Source organism: Onychomys torridus, chromosome 4 (assembly GCF_903995425.1).
Source record: "Onychomys torridus chromosome 4, mOncTor1.1, whole genome shotgun sequence".
NCBI classification, from domain to species: Eukaryota; Metazoa; Chordata; class Mammalia; order Rodentia; family Cricetidae; genus Onychomys; species Onychomys torridus.
In genome coordinates this window covers 120,955,443-120,972,754 of record NC_050446.1, presented here as the reverse complement: position 1 = coordinate 120,972,754, position 17,312 = coordinate 120,955,443, and the positions used below count along the sequence as shown (strand labels likewise).

Genomic DNA, 17,312 nt, shown 5'->3' with positions numbered 1-17,312 from the left:
ATTTACCTTTATTTTACTTAATGCTTTCAAAGTGTGAGACTAGTGATGCAGTAATTTAGGATTATACCAAAGCAAGCAGTAAAGTGTTTCTTGTAAGTGGAAAGGGAAAGTTCTCAAAGGAGAGGGAAAATAATTATGTGCTGAGAGTTACAGAAAATTGTTATTGTTGATATCAATCCCTAATATACCTAATTTATAGATCAAATTTTATCATAGATATGCTTGTATAAGGAATACCAACCTCCACTCCACCCCCATAAATAGAGTTTGATACTATCTGTGGTTTTAGACATCTACTAGATCCAAGGTGAGCCACTCAGAAGAGCAGAATCCTTGTGATTTTTCTTAGTAGCCTAATGATGATGGATATTAAGCAGCCACCATGCCTTAGAGCCTTTTGAAAACTAGTTGCTGCACTTTTTTCCCAGAGACAACTTTGAAGTTGCCTTGAATTATTTTATTTAAAATATTTAAGCTTTATTTAGCTCCCTGCTTTCCTTGAAAAGCCATTAATTTCGTTCCTTTTGTAGCCGACTCACTCTGTAGTTGGAATATCCAAGATTCAATTGTCTGTGACCTTCAGGGTCTGCTGCTTTGAATAGTTGGCATGCATCAGTGACTAAGTCCTATTCTCAGAAGATGAGTAGATTTCTATTCAACTTAATAGTATTTACTTATTTATTTGCTTGCCTGCTTTGTTTGGGAAATAGTAGAATGGTCAAGTTCATGACAGACTCTGGAGCCAGACTGCCTGAGTTTAAATCCTCATTCTTTCTCATTAACTAGTTCTCTTTGAGCACCTTACTTAAGTTTTCTATGCTTTAATTTCCAGATGTGTGAAGTGGAGATGCCAGTACTTATCTCAGGGTTTTGTTAGAGCAAGATGTATATATGTTGTGTGCTACTATTCTATTTCCTAAACACTATTGTCCATAAAGAACAGATTTTGATGTCTTCCCATAGCCAACATCTAGCTTCCCAGAATATCAGACTCCAGGTGTTACAAGGGTCCATTCCCTTTTAATTTTTCCCTACAAAATTAAATAATTTTCTAATGGAAAAGAGAAATGCCTTATATTCCTGGCTTCTTCCTGCCATCCCCTTCCTTGTCCCTTCTCTCACCTTCCTTCTGTTTTTATACATGCTTTAAAGAAGTACTGGTCAATCTTTTGTTTGCTTAGCTCCTAAGAGCCACAGACCAGATTCTCACTATTGTCTCACATTAAAAATAGCATGGGCTAATTTCTTTTATCATCTTCATCATTATCATCATCATCATCATTGGAATTCACCTGGTTGAAGCATAAGAGTCATGAACATTATGAAAAGAAAGCTTTAAGTCTTTTCTGTTCATTATCTTTCTCTTTTTAATTATTAGTTCTCAGAGAATTTGTATTCTATTACCCCTGCCTCTTATGACACTCCTTCTGCCCTCTTCTGCAATGACCCTGAGCCTTTAGAGGAGTGGGTGCCATATATATGTATTTATGTGTATTTGTATGTTTCATTTAAGGCTAGACATACTGTTTACTTTCTTTAATATGGCTTTGGTGATTCAGCTGGTGTAGTATAATCTTACTCACAGAGGGACGTGATTGCTGGATCAAGGAGTTTTCCACTGAGGCAGATTAATTTTCTGATTACTTTCATTAAGAAAGAGAATTGGGAGCTGGTGGTGTAGTGTACACCTTAAATCCCAGCACTTGTGAGGCAGAGGCAGACAGATCTCTTGAGTTTCAGGCCAGGCTGGTCTACAAAGTGAGTTACAGGACCGCCAGGAGCCAGAACAGTTACACAGAGAAACTTTTTCTTCCTTCCTTCCTTCCTTCCTTCCTTCCTTCCTTCCTTCCTTCCTTCCTTCCTTCCTTCCTTCCTTCCATTTATTATGTATACAGTGTTCTGCCTGCACTTATGCCTGCTTGTCAGAAGAGGGCACAAAGATCTAATTTTAGATGGTTGTGGGCTACCATGTAGTTGCTGGGAATTGAACTCAGGACCTCTGGAGGAACAGTCAGTGCTCTTAACCTCAGCCATCTCTCCAGCCCGAGGAACCTTTTCTTGACAAACAAAAACAAAACAAAAGAAAAAAGAAGAGGGCTGGAGAGATGGCTTAGTGGCTCCAGAGGACCCGGGTTCAATTTCCAGCACCCACATGGCAGCTCACAGCTGTCTGTAACTCCAGTTCCCAGGGATCTGATACTTTCATACCAATCCACATAAAATAAAAAGCTAAAAAAAGAAAAAAAGAAAGAATTGGGAAGAGTGGTATAATATATAAAGGAAGATGGAGCCTGAAGCATTCCTTAATTAGCCATTTATATTTTTATAGGAAGTAATCACAAAGGTCTGATTCTTTCAAGTATTGAAGATTTCTGTTTTAGGAAATAACTACTTAGTGGCAAGATATTAATGACTTTAATATGTCAAATCTTAGACTTTCTATGCAAAATAAATGATAATATTTACTAAGTGGAAATGTGATATCTGGGGTTGGAGAGATACCTCTGCAGTTAAGAGTACTTAACTACTCTTCCAGAGGACCCCCTCCCCCATTTTTTGAGTTAAGGATTGAAGCCAGGGCCTTGTGCTTGCTAGGCAAGCGCTCTACCACTGAGCTAAATCCCCAACCTGGACCCCATTTTAATGATCAGCTTTTTGCATACTAGCTCCCAACCTTCTGTAACTTTAGCCCCAGGAGATCTGACTCTCTCCACTGTCTTTCTCAGATAACAAGACCACATGTTTTGCAGACATAACATGCAGGCAAAATACCCATCCACAGTAAACAAGGAAACAAAACAGATATTTTAAATAGTATTTAAGTGGAAAGGTGATAACAGTGTACTAGCTGGTGCTTCAAACTTCTAAATGGAAATACTAAGTTTAATCCTGGCTTCTCTCTAGCAGAATTTGCATTAGTTTTTAAACTACCACTTCTTCTGTATATAAATTAATCTGAAAGAAAATAAAACCTATCTCTCAGGAATATTATAAAATTGAGTACAATAAGGATTATGAAAACAAGTACAGCCATGTGTGGTGCATGCCTTTAATTGTAGCAAAGGCTGGCAGATTTCTGTAAGCTCAAGGCCAGCCTAGTCTATATAGTGAGTTTTAGGATAGCCAGGACTACATAGTACCAAAACATACACAAACACACTTGCAATTACTAAAACCAAGTACAGTGCTTGGTTAGAGGATAGTGTGGGGAGAAGATATATTCATCATTAAGATGACTTGCATTTGTTCCCAGAGTTTGCTTTTATATAAAATTTATGTAGGAGACTTCAGTGTTTAGACTTTGTTACAGGGTTGTTTATTATTATTATTATTATTATTATTATTATAGTACTTTTATAATAGAAACTAAACACAGTAATATCAAAACTATGAATATTATTAGGTGTATGCCACCCAATGAGTCAGATTTTAGGCTCAGCAACATATAAAGGATTAGATTTCTTCTTTTAAATTTATTTATTATGTGTATAGTGTTCTGCCTGCATGTATGCTTTCATGCCAGAAGAGGGCACCAGATCTTATTATAGATGGTTGTGAGCCACCATGTAGTTGCTGGGAATTGAACTCAGGACCTCTGGAAGAGCAGCCAGTATCCTCTTAACCTCTGAGGCATCTCTCCAGCCCCAAGGATTAATTTTTTTTATACTGGTTATAGGATAATTTTTTTGATAAAACATTGTACTTTGATTGAAACACACAAGAACACAGTGAGTAGACTGTTAGTACTGTTAGTGGAGAAATGTGGTCACTGTTTGTCGTCAGCAAGCATTCTTTGTGCCATTTACCCATCATGAGCTAAAAGGTTTGCTGATTAGAAACTTGTTGCTTAAATAACAGCTGATGAGACCAGGAGGAGAATGTAAATGAGGGAGGAGTATGTAAACAAGGCAAAGCAGGCATTTCATCTCATCTGTGATAGTCTCTGCATTCCTCTTAAACCTGTAGTCCTGTCTCTCTTAGAGTTCTTAGAGTCTGTACTGATAATCCAGATGCCTGTCCTAGCTATGGCTACTTTTGTGCATAGATGTGGGTATAACAGTAGGTGCAGCTGACCCATATTCTATGGCTTGTCTTAATTTAATGCCATTACTTTTTGTCCTGTTTTGTCTTTATAGACAAATATCCTCTTTAGGAAACAGCTTTAGAGGAGATGTTTTGGGCCTCTTGAGGTCATTGCCTGTGAAGCCCACTTTCTCTGCTCTGAGTAAAACAAGTGGTGAATGAGCTGATGAACCCTATAGTCCTGACTATCCCTATTGGTTGGGCTTACTATATTTAGCATTCCTGCACTTGGGATGAACCCCCAATTTATATAATTGAATTTGAGTTCTGTTTTGCTTAGCTATGGAATCCATCAGTTCCTGCAGCAAGCAAATGCCGTAACTGTTTAGCCAGATATACGGAAGAAAATGACTATCTACATTGTTCTGTACCATGTGGTTTTTACTGGTAGTCTCTGTTTCTGTCTACATTTACAGTCAAAGGCATTTTTCATAGTCCTATTTGTCAGGAACATTCTGCATATATTCTTAGAGTAGTCAACAAATATTTCTGTATAGTTACATAATTTGATATAACACAATTTCCAATCATTTAGATTATATCCATTTTCCTATTTTCTTTTTCCTTTTGGTAAGTACCAAAATAAACATCTTTGTATGTAACATTATTTCCATAAGAAATTTCTAGAAGGTGGGTCCTATATGAACATGTATGATGATTTTAATGGCTCTTGCCTTGAAATGTAATATTTTGCTTTCCAAAATAGGAATTGTAATTTTACAGTGTTACTAGTATAACCACTTGTCTCTTTCAAAGCAAGACTCTGAAATAATGAATGTAGAACTTGTCCTAATTTCAGATGGGTCTTTTCTTATTGTGGGGAAGAGGCAAGCAGAATTTATAAACTTCATCTAGAAGTAATTAGTTCTTCCTAGTTAAAGCTAGTGGGGAAACTTTCATTATGCTGGTCCATTCACTTTACAACATTTTGTCTTGAGGCTGGCATAGCCACCAGATACATTTTGAGTAAGTTGGATTGAGTCCTCATCTATTAGATGTGACTGTCAGAGAACTTCCATTGTATTTTTTTGTCGTTAGAAAGTTATATAAATAACTAGACTTGCTGTATATTCTGTCACTTTTAAAGATTAAAGAATGTTCTGGATTCAGTCATTTGCAGAGCTTCCATTATGTAGTGCTGTAGAGTTTATCTACCTGCTTCTGTGGGACCTAATTCATAAAAGCTTTTTCTTTTAATTTTAAATCTGTTTTTCATTGATAAACCGGCCAAAAGTCTAGACATGTTTCCTCTGACAACTCTGAGTTTTCTCACTTGTTCTCTAAGACACTCACTCCCCACACCCCTTCTGCCATGGAGCTGCTTGTTTGCCATGTGTCTATTTGGGGACCTCCATTGCTGAACATGTTGGCCTAATTCAACAGCATGGCTTTCTGTCTTCCTCTTCTGTCTCTACCTTCCTCTGGCAGGTACCAAGATTTTCTACTTGTGTGCCCTAATCTTCCTCTGAGTCTGTTTCTAAGTTCTTTTATTAATTAGAGCAAGAACCCAAAAGCGGAGAACTCCAAATTCCCAGGTTATATGTCACAACTATGAAGGAATCCTATAAAGAAGCTTCTGTGAGGACAGGATACAAGTGACTATGTTCAGGACTTTAGCAACCTTATTTCTAAGGAACTTGATTGACTGCTGAGTCAACAGCGTAAAGGGGCACCATCTTTCAGGTCTCATTTGGCCCATGCCATTCTCACAGAGTCATGAAGCAAGGTTATGTCATGGAATATTTCCTCCTTCCCAGTTGTTCTCTGTGCTACTAATATAGCAGTGCAGTTACACACTGGGTATAGTTCTTTGTCCTTCTGGTTCATTATGGGTTTCTGTCCCAGTGGCAGCTTGTACCTAGGAGCTGAGGGGAGATCAAAACAAAATCCAGATGATTTCTTTTGGTGTTTCTGGTTACTCTTGGTGAACTAACCTAGGAGGGACCACTGATACAGCCAGCAGTCTTTGAACCTTTCTTTTGTCGGGACTATCTAAATATTACAAGTTTTCATGATTGATGTCTTTTAAGTTAGTCTTGTGGTCCTAACTCTAGGCTAACACTTTGTCTTATTTTTAACAGTGAACATAAAGATTCTGAAAAGAAACATAAAGAGAAAGAGAAAACCAAACACAAAGATGGAAGCTCAGAAAAACATAAAGACAAACATAAAGACAGAGACAAGGAAAAACGAAAGGAGGAAAAGGTACTAACTTTCCTTTAGGGGGAAAAAAGGAGTTAAGATGTGCTTTTATTTTGATCACTTTAGAAGCAGGTAACAAAATTACCTTTGTTGTATATAACCTTGGTATTGGGAATAAAATGGTCTGTAGGAAGACTTCAGAGTTAGCAGGCAATTCTGTAGTTAATGCCTAGCCCTCTGCTTCTTTGCAGTGTTTCACTGAATCCCCCACTTCCCTCCCAAAAGGAAATTTTAGAGTCGACCTGTTGAAACTATGAAAACTAAATCACTGGGTCTCTCACAATACAGTAAACCTGTTTATTTTATACTATAATGAGGATATAAAGTTTCTGGAAACATCATTTTTCTGTATTAGGGAAGTTTCTGTTTTTGGAAGAAGGCCTAAAGCTTTATTGGGTCTCCTTTTGGTGAAGATTGAAGATTCTGGAGTTGGGTATGTACCTAGGTGGTAGAGTGACTAGAATGCAGGAAGACTTTAGTTTGATCCCCAGCACTACCTAAACCAGGTATATTGGTACATGCCTATAATCAATCCCAGCATTTGAGAGTTGGAGACAGGAAGAGTAGAAATTCAAAGACGTCCGTCTTGGTTTAAAAAGTGAGTTCAAGATGATTTCCAGACTGGGATGTATGCCCTGTCTCAAAAAAGAAAGATTGAAGATTCTTGCATAAAAAAACTCAGACACGGTAAAGTAGATTGTGGAAAAAGACACCTTGTTCATTCCTGACTTGCTGTCCCCATCTTTCCCAAGATAGCCAATGTACTGATGGTTTTGTGAAGGAAGCTGAGGGTCATTCCGTTGTGTGTTTGTGTCAAGATTTTTGAAAGATCTATTTTTTAGTGACAAGTGCAAAAAAGAACATTGAAGGAGATGAGAAAAAATAGATAAACTCTGCCTAAACCAGAGAGAGTAGGAGATAGACTAGTCCATTCTCTTGATTTTGGTATTTGTTCTTTTCTCTGCACCATCAGCAGCAAATTTTGAGCAGGGAATATAATTACTGGGGAAGTGTAATTACTGTTATTTTAAAATTAAAAAGTTGCTGTTTTGAGTAAGACCTTTCTCAGTCAGTTTTACCTAGAATTGTCAAAAACTAAACTTGGGAAAAAGTCAAGGTCTTTAGTTGACCCACCTTAGTTTTGATAACAAGAGTCAATCCAGGATCGAGATGCTCCAAAATGGCCTGGCATGGCCTTGGCCTTCTTGAACAGTGAACTGTATATATTATGTACAGCAATATGTCCCCATCAACATTTTGTCTTAGAGAAGGGTAGGGACTCACGAGACCTCACTCCTTTAAGACTTATCACCCATTAAAGGTTATTAGAGGAAAGAGACATTTTCTCTAGTGGTGTAGTCATTGGTAAGGTGCCTATACTTCTGTAAGCAACCTTCATTCAACTCAGTGAATCACTCAAGAAGACAAAACAAGACATGCAATTGTAAGGACTTATTGGGAAAAGGGGATCAATGGGAGTGGGAGGACAAGCTACGCATAGATCAGAATACCTTATATACTTGTATAAATGTTATAATGAAACCTGGTTTATGTATAGTTAATATATGCTAATAACAGTTTTTAACCTTCCCAGTTGATGGTAATAGTCTTGAATAAGAGATTTGTTTTAAGTATTTAATACTTTCCAAAGCACTTACTGAGTTGCTGTGGTTTTTACCTTGCAGATTAGAGCAGCTGGGGATGCAAAAATAAAGAAGGAGAAGGAAAATGGCTTCTCTAGGTAAGATCTTCTGCTATGGTAGCTTCTTTTTTTCTGGGTGACTCCACCTGGTGGTGTCTACACTTTTCCAACATGTACTGACTTAGCCACCTTGATGGTTCAAAACAGTCAGTAGGTAGTAAGAGACCTTGACCTAGACCAGCTTGTGTTTTTAGAGTTGTAGTCAGTGGGATTGAATAGCACTTATCCAGATAGTTCAGAAATGGAGAAGGCTGACAGAATTAAGATTTTTTAAAAAGTTGAGATATATGCATACCACAAAATTTGCCATTTTAGAGTGTGTATAGTTTATGGGTTTTTAGTATATCCACAATGTAAATTTACTATTCCCCAATATTTCAAAAGAAACTCCTTGGTTTGGAATTTCTTAGTCACTGAATTACTCCTTTTTAATATTGTAAGGCTTATATATAGATCCTTATTGGACTTAATTTTAGGAATAAGTATATATACTACCTATAGCCCGTTTTTACTGTCTGCACTTGTTCTTGTCTTTTCCCCATTTTCAGTATCCTCAAGTAAGCTCCCAAGTCCTCTCTAGATTCAGAAGACCATTTAGAATCACATTATATATTCTCATACCTTCCACAGAACAATTGAATGGTTTTGTTAGGGGATTGTTCAAAGCATTTATCTTTACTGACTGAGACAGTGACTCGGGAGGTTTACTCACTTGAGTCTTTGGACTTTGTTTTATTTGATAAAGATTTTTGAGACTGTGCCATGAATGTATCCAGGTACTTTAGAGAAAGAGAAGCAAGTGCCTTCTGCAGGGATGTTTCATAACTGGCTTAAGAATATAGAAAAAGGTGAAGTATTCTACAAGCTACCCTTGGGGTTCTGTGTCTTACATAAATTGATTGAGGGTTATGATATCTTAATCTCTGCCTAGAGATCATGCAAAACTTTTATTAAACTAAGATCTGAATAGATTCTTTGAACTTGCTGTGTTGTCCTTAGTTCATTCACAGGTTTTTGGAGGGTTAGAAGTGTTGGGAACATGTGCTTCTCCTAGGTACTAGCCTCTGATTCACCTTGCTAGCATTGAGTCTTATAGAGGATCTAGATGCTTTACCACTAAAACTTTTTTTTTTTTTTTTTTGGTAAATTATTTGAAGTATAGCAGACCCTCACTACCTGCTTTAAAAGTCACACATGACTCTCTTAAGATGAAGCATTTGCTTTGAACCAGTTGGGTGTTGCAGTGTTTCTTCTGGATCTCCAAGGCTTTGTAATTGATTGGGAGGAGAAAGAGGAACAGCTGTATGTAAATGGAAGTCTCTGTCCCTCCAGCAGCTCCCAAATATTCAGTAGCCGCTTCCCAAATTGACCTGGAAGCTTAATATTACTTATAAATGCTTGGCCGGTAGCTCAGGCTCATTATTAACTAGCTCTTACACTTAAATTAACCCAAAATTCTTGTCTGTGTTTAACCGCATGGCTTGGTTCCTTTTCTCAGTACGGCATTCTCATCTTGCTTCCTCTACAACTGGCTGGCAACTTCTTCTTCACCAGCATCCTTACTTTGGTTGCCCTGCCTATTCTTTCTGTCTGGCTACTGGCCAATCAGTGTTTTATTAAACCAATTTGAGTGACAATTCCCCCCCCCCCCCCCCCACAGGGTTTCTCTGTGTAGCTTTGCTCCTTTCCTGGAACTCACTCTGTATCCCAGGCTGGCCTCGAAATCACAGAGATCTGCCTGGCTCTGTCTCTCGAGTGTTAGGATTAATGGCGTGTGCCACCACCACTCGGCTGAGTGACAAATCTTTACAGTGTACAATAGGATTATTCCACAGCAGCTGTAGAAGTGGTATTTGTTTTTAGGTATAGTCCTCAGAAGGATTTCCATAGTGGCCCTACTACCAGTTTACATCTTCACCAGCATTTTTTTTTTTTTTTTTACTTGTTCTTTTTGATAGCTGTTCTGACTGGGGTGGTTTTAATTTTCATTTCCCTAATGGCTAAGAATGTTATTTTTGGCGCACGCCTTTAATCCTAGCACTTGGGAGGCAGAGGCAGGCAGAGCTCTATGAGTTTGAGGCCAGCCTGGTCTACAAGCGAGATCCAGGACAGGCACCAAAATTACACATTGAAACCCTGTCTTGAAAAACAAACAAACAAAAAACGTTATTTTTTTTAAGTATTTATTGCTTGTTATATTTTGAGACTATGTTCACTTGCTCATTTATTGATGGATTTTTTTTTTATTATTATTTGTGTTTTAATTTTACACATCAGCCATGGGTTCCCCTGTCCTCCCCCGTCCCACTCCTGTCCCCACCTTCCTCCCAGCCCCTCCCCTCCATTCCCATCTCCTCCAGGGACAAGACTCCCCTGGGGATTCAGCTCAACCTGGTAGCTTCAGTACAGGCAGGTCCCCTGCTGTACTTCCATGCTGAGCAAAGTGTCCCCCTTTAAGCCCAAGGTTCCAAACAGCCAGCTCATGCACTAAGGACAGGTCTGGGTCCCACTGCCTGGGCGCCTCCCAAACAGTTCAAGCTATTCAGTTGTCTCACTTATACAGAGGGCCTGATCCAGTTGGGGGCACAGAGGGCCTGATCCAGTTGGGGGCTCCACAGCTTTTGGTTTGTAATTCATGTGTTTCCATTAGTTTGGCTTGTAGTTAGAGTTTCCCTGCCTGGTCCACAGTCAGGACAAATCTCTCTCACCCGCCAGTCCCACAGTCGCTCAGACCCAACCAGGTAAGCACACAGAGACTTATATTATTTATAAACTGTATGGCTGTGGCAGGCTTTTTGTTATCTACTTCTTCTGTCTTAAATTAACCCATTTCTATTAATCTATACTTTGCCACGTGGCTTGTGGCTTACCATTACCTTATATCTTGTCATGGCGGTGGCTGGCAGTGTCTCCCTCCAGCCTTTCACCTCCCAGAATTCTCTCCTCTCTTGTCCTGCCTACCCTATCCTTCCTGCCTGGCTACTGGCCAATCAGCACTTTGTTTATTTTAACCAATCAGAGCAACAACACATTTAACATACAGAACATCCCATAGCATTGGCTATTTGTCCCTGTGCTTTTCCAATCTTGGTCTCAACAATTCACACTCTTACAGTCCCTCCTCTTTCTCGACAATTTCTGGACCCCTGGAGCTCCACCTGGGGCCTGGCCAAGGATCTCTGCCTCCACTTCCATCAGTTATTGGATGAGAGTTCCAGCACGACAGTTAGGGTGTTTGGCCATCTGATCACCAGACTAGGTCAGATCAGGCTTTCTCTTGACCATTGCCAGTAGTCTATAGTGGATGTATCATTGTGGATTTCTGGGGACCTTTCTAGCACTTTGCTTCTTCGTGTTCTCATGTGGTCTTCATTTATCATGGTCTGTTATTCCTTGTTCTCCCTTTCTGTTCTTGATCCAGCTGACATCTCCTGCTTCCCTTAGCTCTCTTTCCCTCGAACCTTGCCCTTCATTAATCCCACTGTTTTCCAGGTTCATGTAGATCTCATCCATTTCTCTGTCATTGGGCGATCCCTGTGCCTTTCCTAGGGTTTCATTTTCTAGGTAGCCTCCCTGGAGTTGTGTGTAGCAGTCTAGTCATCATTGTTTTACATCTAGTATTCTACTATGAGTGAGTACATACCATGTTTGTCTTTCTGAGTCTGGGTTACCTCACTCAGGATGATTTTTTTCTACATCCATCCATTTGCCTGCAAACCTCATGATGTCATTGTTTTTCTCTGCTGAGTAGTACTCCATTGTGTATATGTACCACATTTTCTTTATCCATTCTTCAGTTGAAGGGCATCTAGGTTGTTTCCAGGTTCTGGCTACTACAAACAATGCTGATATGAACATAGCTGAGCAAATGCCCTTGTGGTATGATTGAGCATTCCTTGGGTATATGCCCAAGAGTGGTATAGCTGGGTCTTGGGGGAGATGGATTCCCAATTTTCTAAGGAAGCGCCATATTGATTTCCAAAGTGGGTGTACAAGCTTGCATTCCCACCAGCAGTGTAGGAGAGTTTCCCTTGCTCCACATCCTCTCCAGCATAAGCTGTATTCTGTGTTTTTGATCTTAGCCATTCTGACAGGTGTAAAGTAGTATCTCAGAGTCATTTTGATTTGCATTTCCCGGATAATTAGGGATGTTGAGCAATTCCTTAAATGTCTTTCAGCCATTTGAACTTCCTCTGTTGAGAATTCTGTTTAGTTCTATAGCCCATTTCTTAATTGGACTGTTGGGCATTTTGATGTCTAATTTCTTGAGTTCTTTGTATATTCTGGATATCAGCCCTCTGTCAGATGTGGGGTTGGTGAAGACCTTTTCCTATTCTGTAGGCTGTCTCTTTGTCTTGTTGACTGTGTCCTTTGCTCTACAAAAGCTTCTCAGTTTCAACAGGTCCCATTGATTGATTGTTTCTCTCAGTGTCTGTGCTACTGGTGTTATATTTAGAAAGTAATCTCCAGTGCCAATGTGTTCAAAACTACTTCCTCCTTTCTCTTCATTCAGGTTCAGAGTAACTGGATTTATGTTGAGGTCTTTGATCCACTTGGACTTAAGTTTTGTGCACGGTGACGGATATGGATCTATTTGCAGTCTTCTACACGTTGACATCCAGTTATGCCAGCACCATTTGTTGAAGATGCTTTCTTTTTTCCATTGTACATTTTTGGCTTCTTTGTCAAAAATTATATGTTTATAGGTGTGCAGGTTAATGTCAGGGTCTTCAATTTGATTCCATTGGTCCACATGTCGGTTTTTATGCCAGTACCAAGCTGTTTTTATTATGGTAGCTCTATAGTAGAGCTTGAGGTCGGGGATCGTGTGTTTTATTGTACAGGATTCTTTTGGCTATCCTGGTTTTTTGTTTTTCCATATGAAGTTGAGTATTCTTTCCAGGTCTGTGAAGAATTGTGTTGGTAATTTGATGGGGATTGCATTGAATCTGTAGATTGCTTTTGGTAAGGTCGCCATTTTTACTATGTTAACCCTGCCTATCCATGAGTATGGGAGGTCTTTCCATTTCCTGACATCTTCAATTTCTTTTTTCAGGGATTTAAAGTTCTTGTCATATAGTTCCTTCACATGCTTAGTTAGAGTAACCCCAAGGTATTTTATATCATTTGTGGCTATTGTAAAGGGTGATGTATCTCTGATTTCCTTCTTAGCCTGCTGAGTTCTTTGTACATTATTGTCAGATACATTTTGGCAAATGCTCCTATTATAAACTGTCACTTCTCTGATAACTGTTTCCTTTGTATACAGGTGCTTTTTAATCTTGTGTGACTCTAGTTGACTGTTCTTGACAATTACTTCATAAACTCTGGGGAATCTTTCCAGAGAGTTGTTGCTCATTTCTATCTCTATTTTGGAAGTGTTTCCCTCAGACAGTTTTAGAATTTCAGATACTACATTAAGGCCTTTAATCTGTTTTGAATTAATTTTTGTGCAGGATAGTAGATAAGAATCTAATTTGGTAGCACCATTTGCTGAAGAGACTTTCTTTTCTCCAAATGCTTTTGATGCCTTTGATGAAAATTAGGTGGCTGTAGCTTTGTGGGTTTGTTGGATCTTCTTTTATTCCATTGGTCTACATGCTTGTTTTATGCTATTTTTGTTACCATGGTCTGTAATAGAGTTTGAGATCAGGTACTATGCTATGCCTCCAGTGTTGTTCTTTCTGCTTAGGATTGCTTTGTCTGTATGGGACCTTTTGCATTAACATATATATTTTGGGTTTTTTTTTTTCTCCCTTGTTCTGTGAATTTTGATGGCGATCACATTGAATCTGTAGATAACTTAGTAATGTAGTTTGGTTCACAGTACTAATTTTACCAATGTGCAATCATGGATAGTCTTTGCATTTTCTAATGTTGTCTTAAGTCTATTCAGAGAGTCTTAATGTTCATTGTACAAGTCTTTTTTTCTTGGCCTTTGTTTAGGTTTATTTCTACTAGTGTAGCCCTTGCTGGCCTGGGACTTGCTATGTAGGCCAAGTTAGCATAGAGTTCACAGAGGTCTCCTGTCTCTTGCTCTTGAGAACTGGGATTAAAGATGGGTACCACCGTACCTGGTGAACTTTGTTTTTATTTTTATTACATTTATCTATTTGTGTGGTTTTGTGTGTGTGTACAAGCATACGATACAAAACACAAACATGTGGAGTCAAAGCATAGGTTCTAAGAATCAATTCTCTTTCCACCATGTGGGTCCCAGGTGATAATGAAGTCATTATCAGGATTGGAAGCAAAGCATCTTCATCCATTGATACATCTTGATGACCTTAATTGTGTTTTGTTTTGTTTTATTTGGTTTTGGTTTTTTTGAGACAGGGTTTCTCTGTGTAGCCCTGTCTGTCCTGGAACTCACTCTGTAGACCAGGCTGGCTTTGAACTCACAGATCCATCTGCCTCTGTCTCCCCCCCTCCCCCCAGTGCTGATTAAAGGCTTGCACCATCATCACCTGGCCTGCTTGCTTGTTTTTAATCTATTACTAGAATAGCAACTCCCCTCCTCCAATTTACTTCTTGGAAAGTTAATTATTAGTATATAAGAAAACTTCTCATTTTTTGTGCGTTATTTTTGACAGTATTTATCAGATCAAAGAGTTTCCTGGTGTGTCTTTTAATTAGTGCTCATATTGTCTGCAGATAGCATGCTTTGACTTCTCCCTTTCCTATTTGTATCCCTTTTGTTTCTTTATCTTGCCTTACTGATCTAAGCTGTAGAGAGGGTGGACCCCTTAGAGAGAGTGGAAATGTTTTCAATTTTTCCCCATTTAGTGTAATATCGGCTTTAAGTGTGTGTGTTTGTGTATATATATGTATGCTGTAACTGCATTTATTGACTTGTAGGTGTTGAATCATTCTTCCATTTGTCATGTATCATCTTAAGTGCGTTCTTAAATTTGGTTTGCAAATCTTTGAGAATTTTTCGTTTATGTTCATCAGGGAAATTGGTTTATAATTTATTTCCTTAATTGGGTTTTATATTTGGTAATGTTTAGCAAGTGTTTGCTTTCTCTTTTCTGATCAGTTTGAAGAGTATTGGTATTAATATCTTCAAAGATCTGGTAGAATTTGGCAGTTACTTGTGTAGCTGAAGTTTTTTGTGTCCGCTCAGACCCAAGTAAACACATAGAAACATATTAATTAAAACTGCTAGGCCATTGGTTTAGGCTTACTACTGACTAGCTCTTGCACTACTCAGCCCATTTTTGTTCATCTATATATCGCCACGTTTTCCATGGCTTTACCTGTGTGCCATTCCATGCTGCCCCCCTGACGGTGGGCTGGTGTCTCCCGACTCAGCCTTCCTGTTCTCAGAATTCTCCATGTCTGTTTACTCCGCCTATACTTCTTGCCTGGCTACTGGCCAGTCAGCCTTTTATTTATCAACCAATCAGAGGAACACATACCCAGCACTCAGAACATCCCACAGCAGAATTCATCTAATCTTGGGCAGTTTATTGGGCCACTCTTTCCTGCTTCAGTCTCTTTCTTGTTATAGATCTGTTTAGCTTGTTTGTAACCTCTTCATTTAATTTTGGTAAGATACACGTCTGGAAATTTATCTGTTGGTGTGTGTGTGTGTGTGTGTGTGTGTGTGTGTGTGTGTGTGTTGTTCGTGTGTGTTCTGGGGGTGGAGTGTGAAGCAGGGTTCAAGACAGGTTCTCACTATGTAGCCCTGGCTGTCCTGGAATTCACTCTGTAGACAAAGCTAGCCTCCAATTCAGAGATTCACCTGCCTCTGCCTACTGAGTGTTAGGTTTAAAGGCATGGGCTACCAAGCTCAGCCTCCCCACTCCCCTCTGAGCTGAGGACTGAACCCTATTGCACTTGCTAGGCGAGCGCTCTACCACTAAGCTAAATCCCCAACGCCAATTTTCATGTCTTTTAAAAATTTTTTTAAAGATTTATTTAGTACATGTAAATGGTGCTCTGTCTGCATGCACACCTACATACCAGAAGAGGGCATCAGATCTCTTTATAGATGGCTGTGAGCTACTATATGGCTCCTGGGAATTGAACTCAGGACCCCTAGAACTGCCAGTGTTCCTAACCACTGGGCTATCTCTCTAGCTCGATGCTCAGCTGTTACCTGTTATTTCATTAGGATTTACTTTCATTTTAAGTGTATGGGTATTTTGACTGCGTACATGACTGCTGCTCACAGAGTCCAAATGAGGACATCAGATCCTCTGGAACTGGAGATACGTGCTGACATGTTAGGGATTGAGCCTGGGTACTCTAGAAGAATAGCCAGTGCTTTTAACTGATGATCCATTTCTCTAATACTGCTTAAAGATTGTAGGTGTGAATGCATGCACATATGCCATGCATGGTTGTCCCTGTAGAGACCAGACAAGGGTGTTGTTTGCCCTATAGCTCTAGTTGGGGGCAGTTGTGAGTCACCAGATATATAAGTGTTTCGAATCAAACTTAAAGATCCTTTGAAAGAGCAGTATGTGCTCTTAACCACTGATTTCTGATTTACTATCCTAAAATCTGTGTCATCTTTATTTTCAGAGCAGAGTCTTAGCAAAAGATTTAGACATGTTTTGTGTGAAATAACAAAACCTAACCAGCAAGTTGAAACAGTGGAAGGTTTGACTTAATGTGAATAATTTTATTTTATTCTGGTACTTGTTTAACACCTAGCTTTTTGTTGTAATTTTGTGTGACTGGTCATTTTTCTGTGCTACTGAAGAAAATACGTATGTCATTGCCACATCACCATTTTAGCATACCATGCTCAGGCAGTCAGGTTTTATTTCTTTCCTTGTAGAGGCTTTATTTAATTTTGGATTGTTAAAACAGGGTCATTTGTGGGACATGGGTCATAATCACAGTAGATCCATCATGTAAGTTAAGAAAACAATTTAAATTTATTCCTCTGATTTGAGCCCTACTGACAAAGTCAGCTAAACTTTAGTGAGAAAAAAAAATGCTTAATTTGGAGTAAGGTCCCTTATCCTGAATCTGGACGTTATCCATTTACCTGTAAAATGAAGACTCCTTTTACCTGTAAAATGAAGACAGTATTAACCTAAGTAAGGTTTTTATAAGCTTGTAATGGAATACAAAAGTGATTATAGAAAATACATGTGCACATTAGTCTTTCCTTGGTAAGTGAAATATGCCTACTGTCTTGGTTAGGGTTACTATTGCTGTAATGAAACACCATGACTAAATGCAACTTTAGGAGGAAAAGGTTTATTTGGCTTATGCTTCCACCTCACTGAAGGAAGTCAGGATGGGGACTCTAACTGGGCAGGAACCTGGAGGCAGGAGCTGATGCAGAGACCATGGAGGAGTACTG

General features: G+C 39.1%; 1 protein-coding gene across 1 annotated transcript in view; it reads left to right on the top strand.

Annotated features, from left to right (window-relative positions):
• Window positions 1-17,312, top strand: part of Top1 (DNA topoisomerase I) — a 97,405-nt gene that overhangs the window by 36,079 nt on the left and 44,014 nt on the right. The window contains exons 4-5 of the mRNA XM_036183793.1: window positions 6,165-6,288; window positions 7,971-8,026. Of these exons, the coding sequence (XP_036039686.1) occupies window positions 6,165-6,288; window positions 7,971-8,026 (180 nt within the window). The remainder of the gene's footprint in view (window positions 1-6,164; window positions 6,289-7,970; window positions 8,027-17,312) is intronic.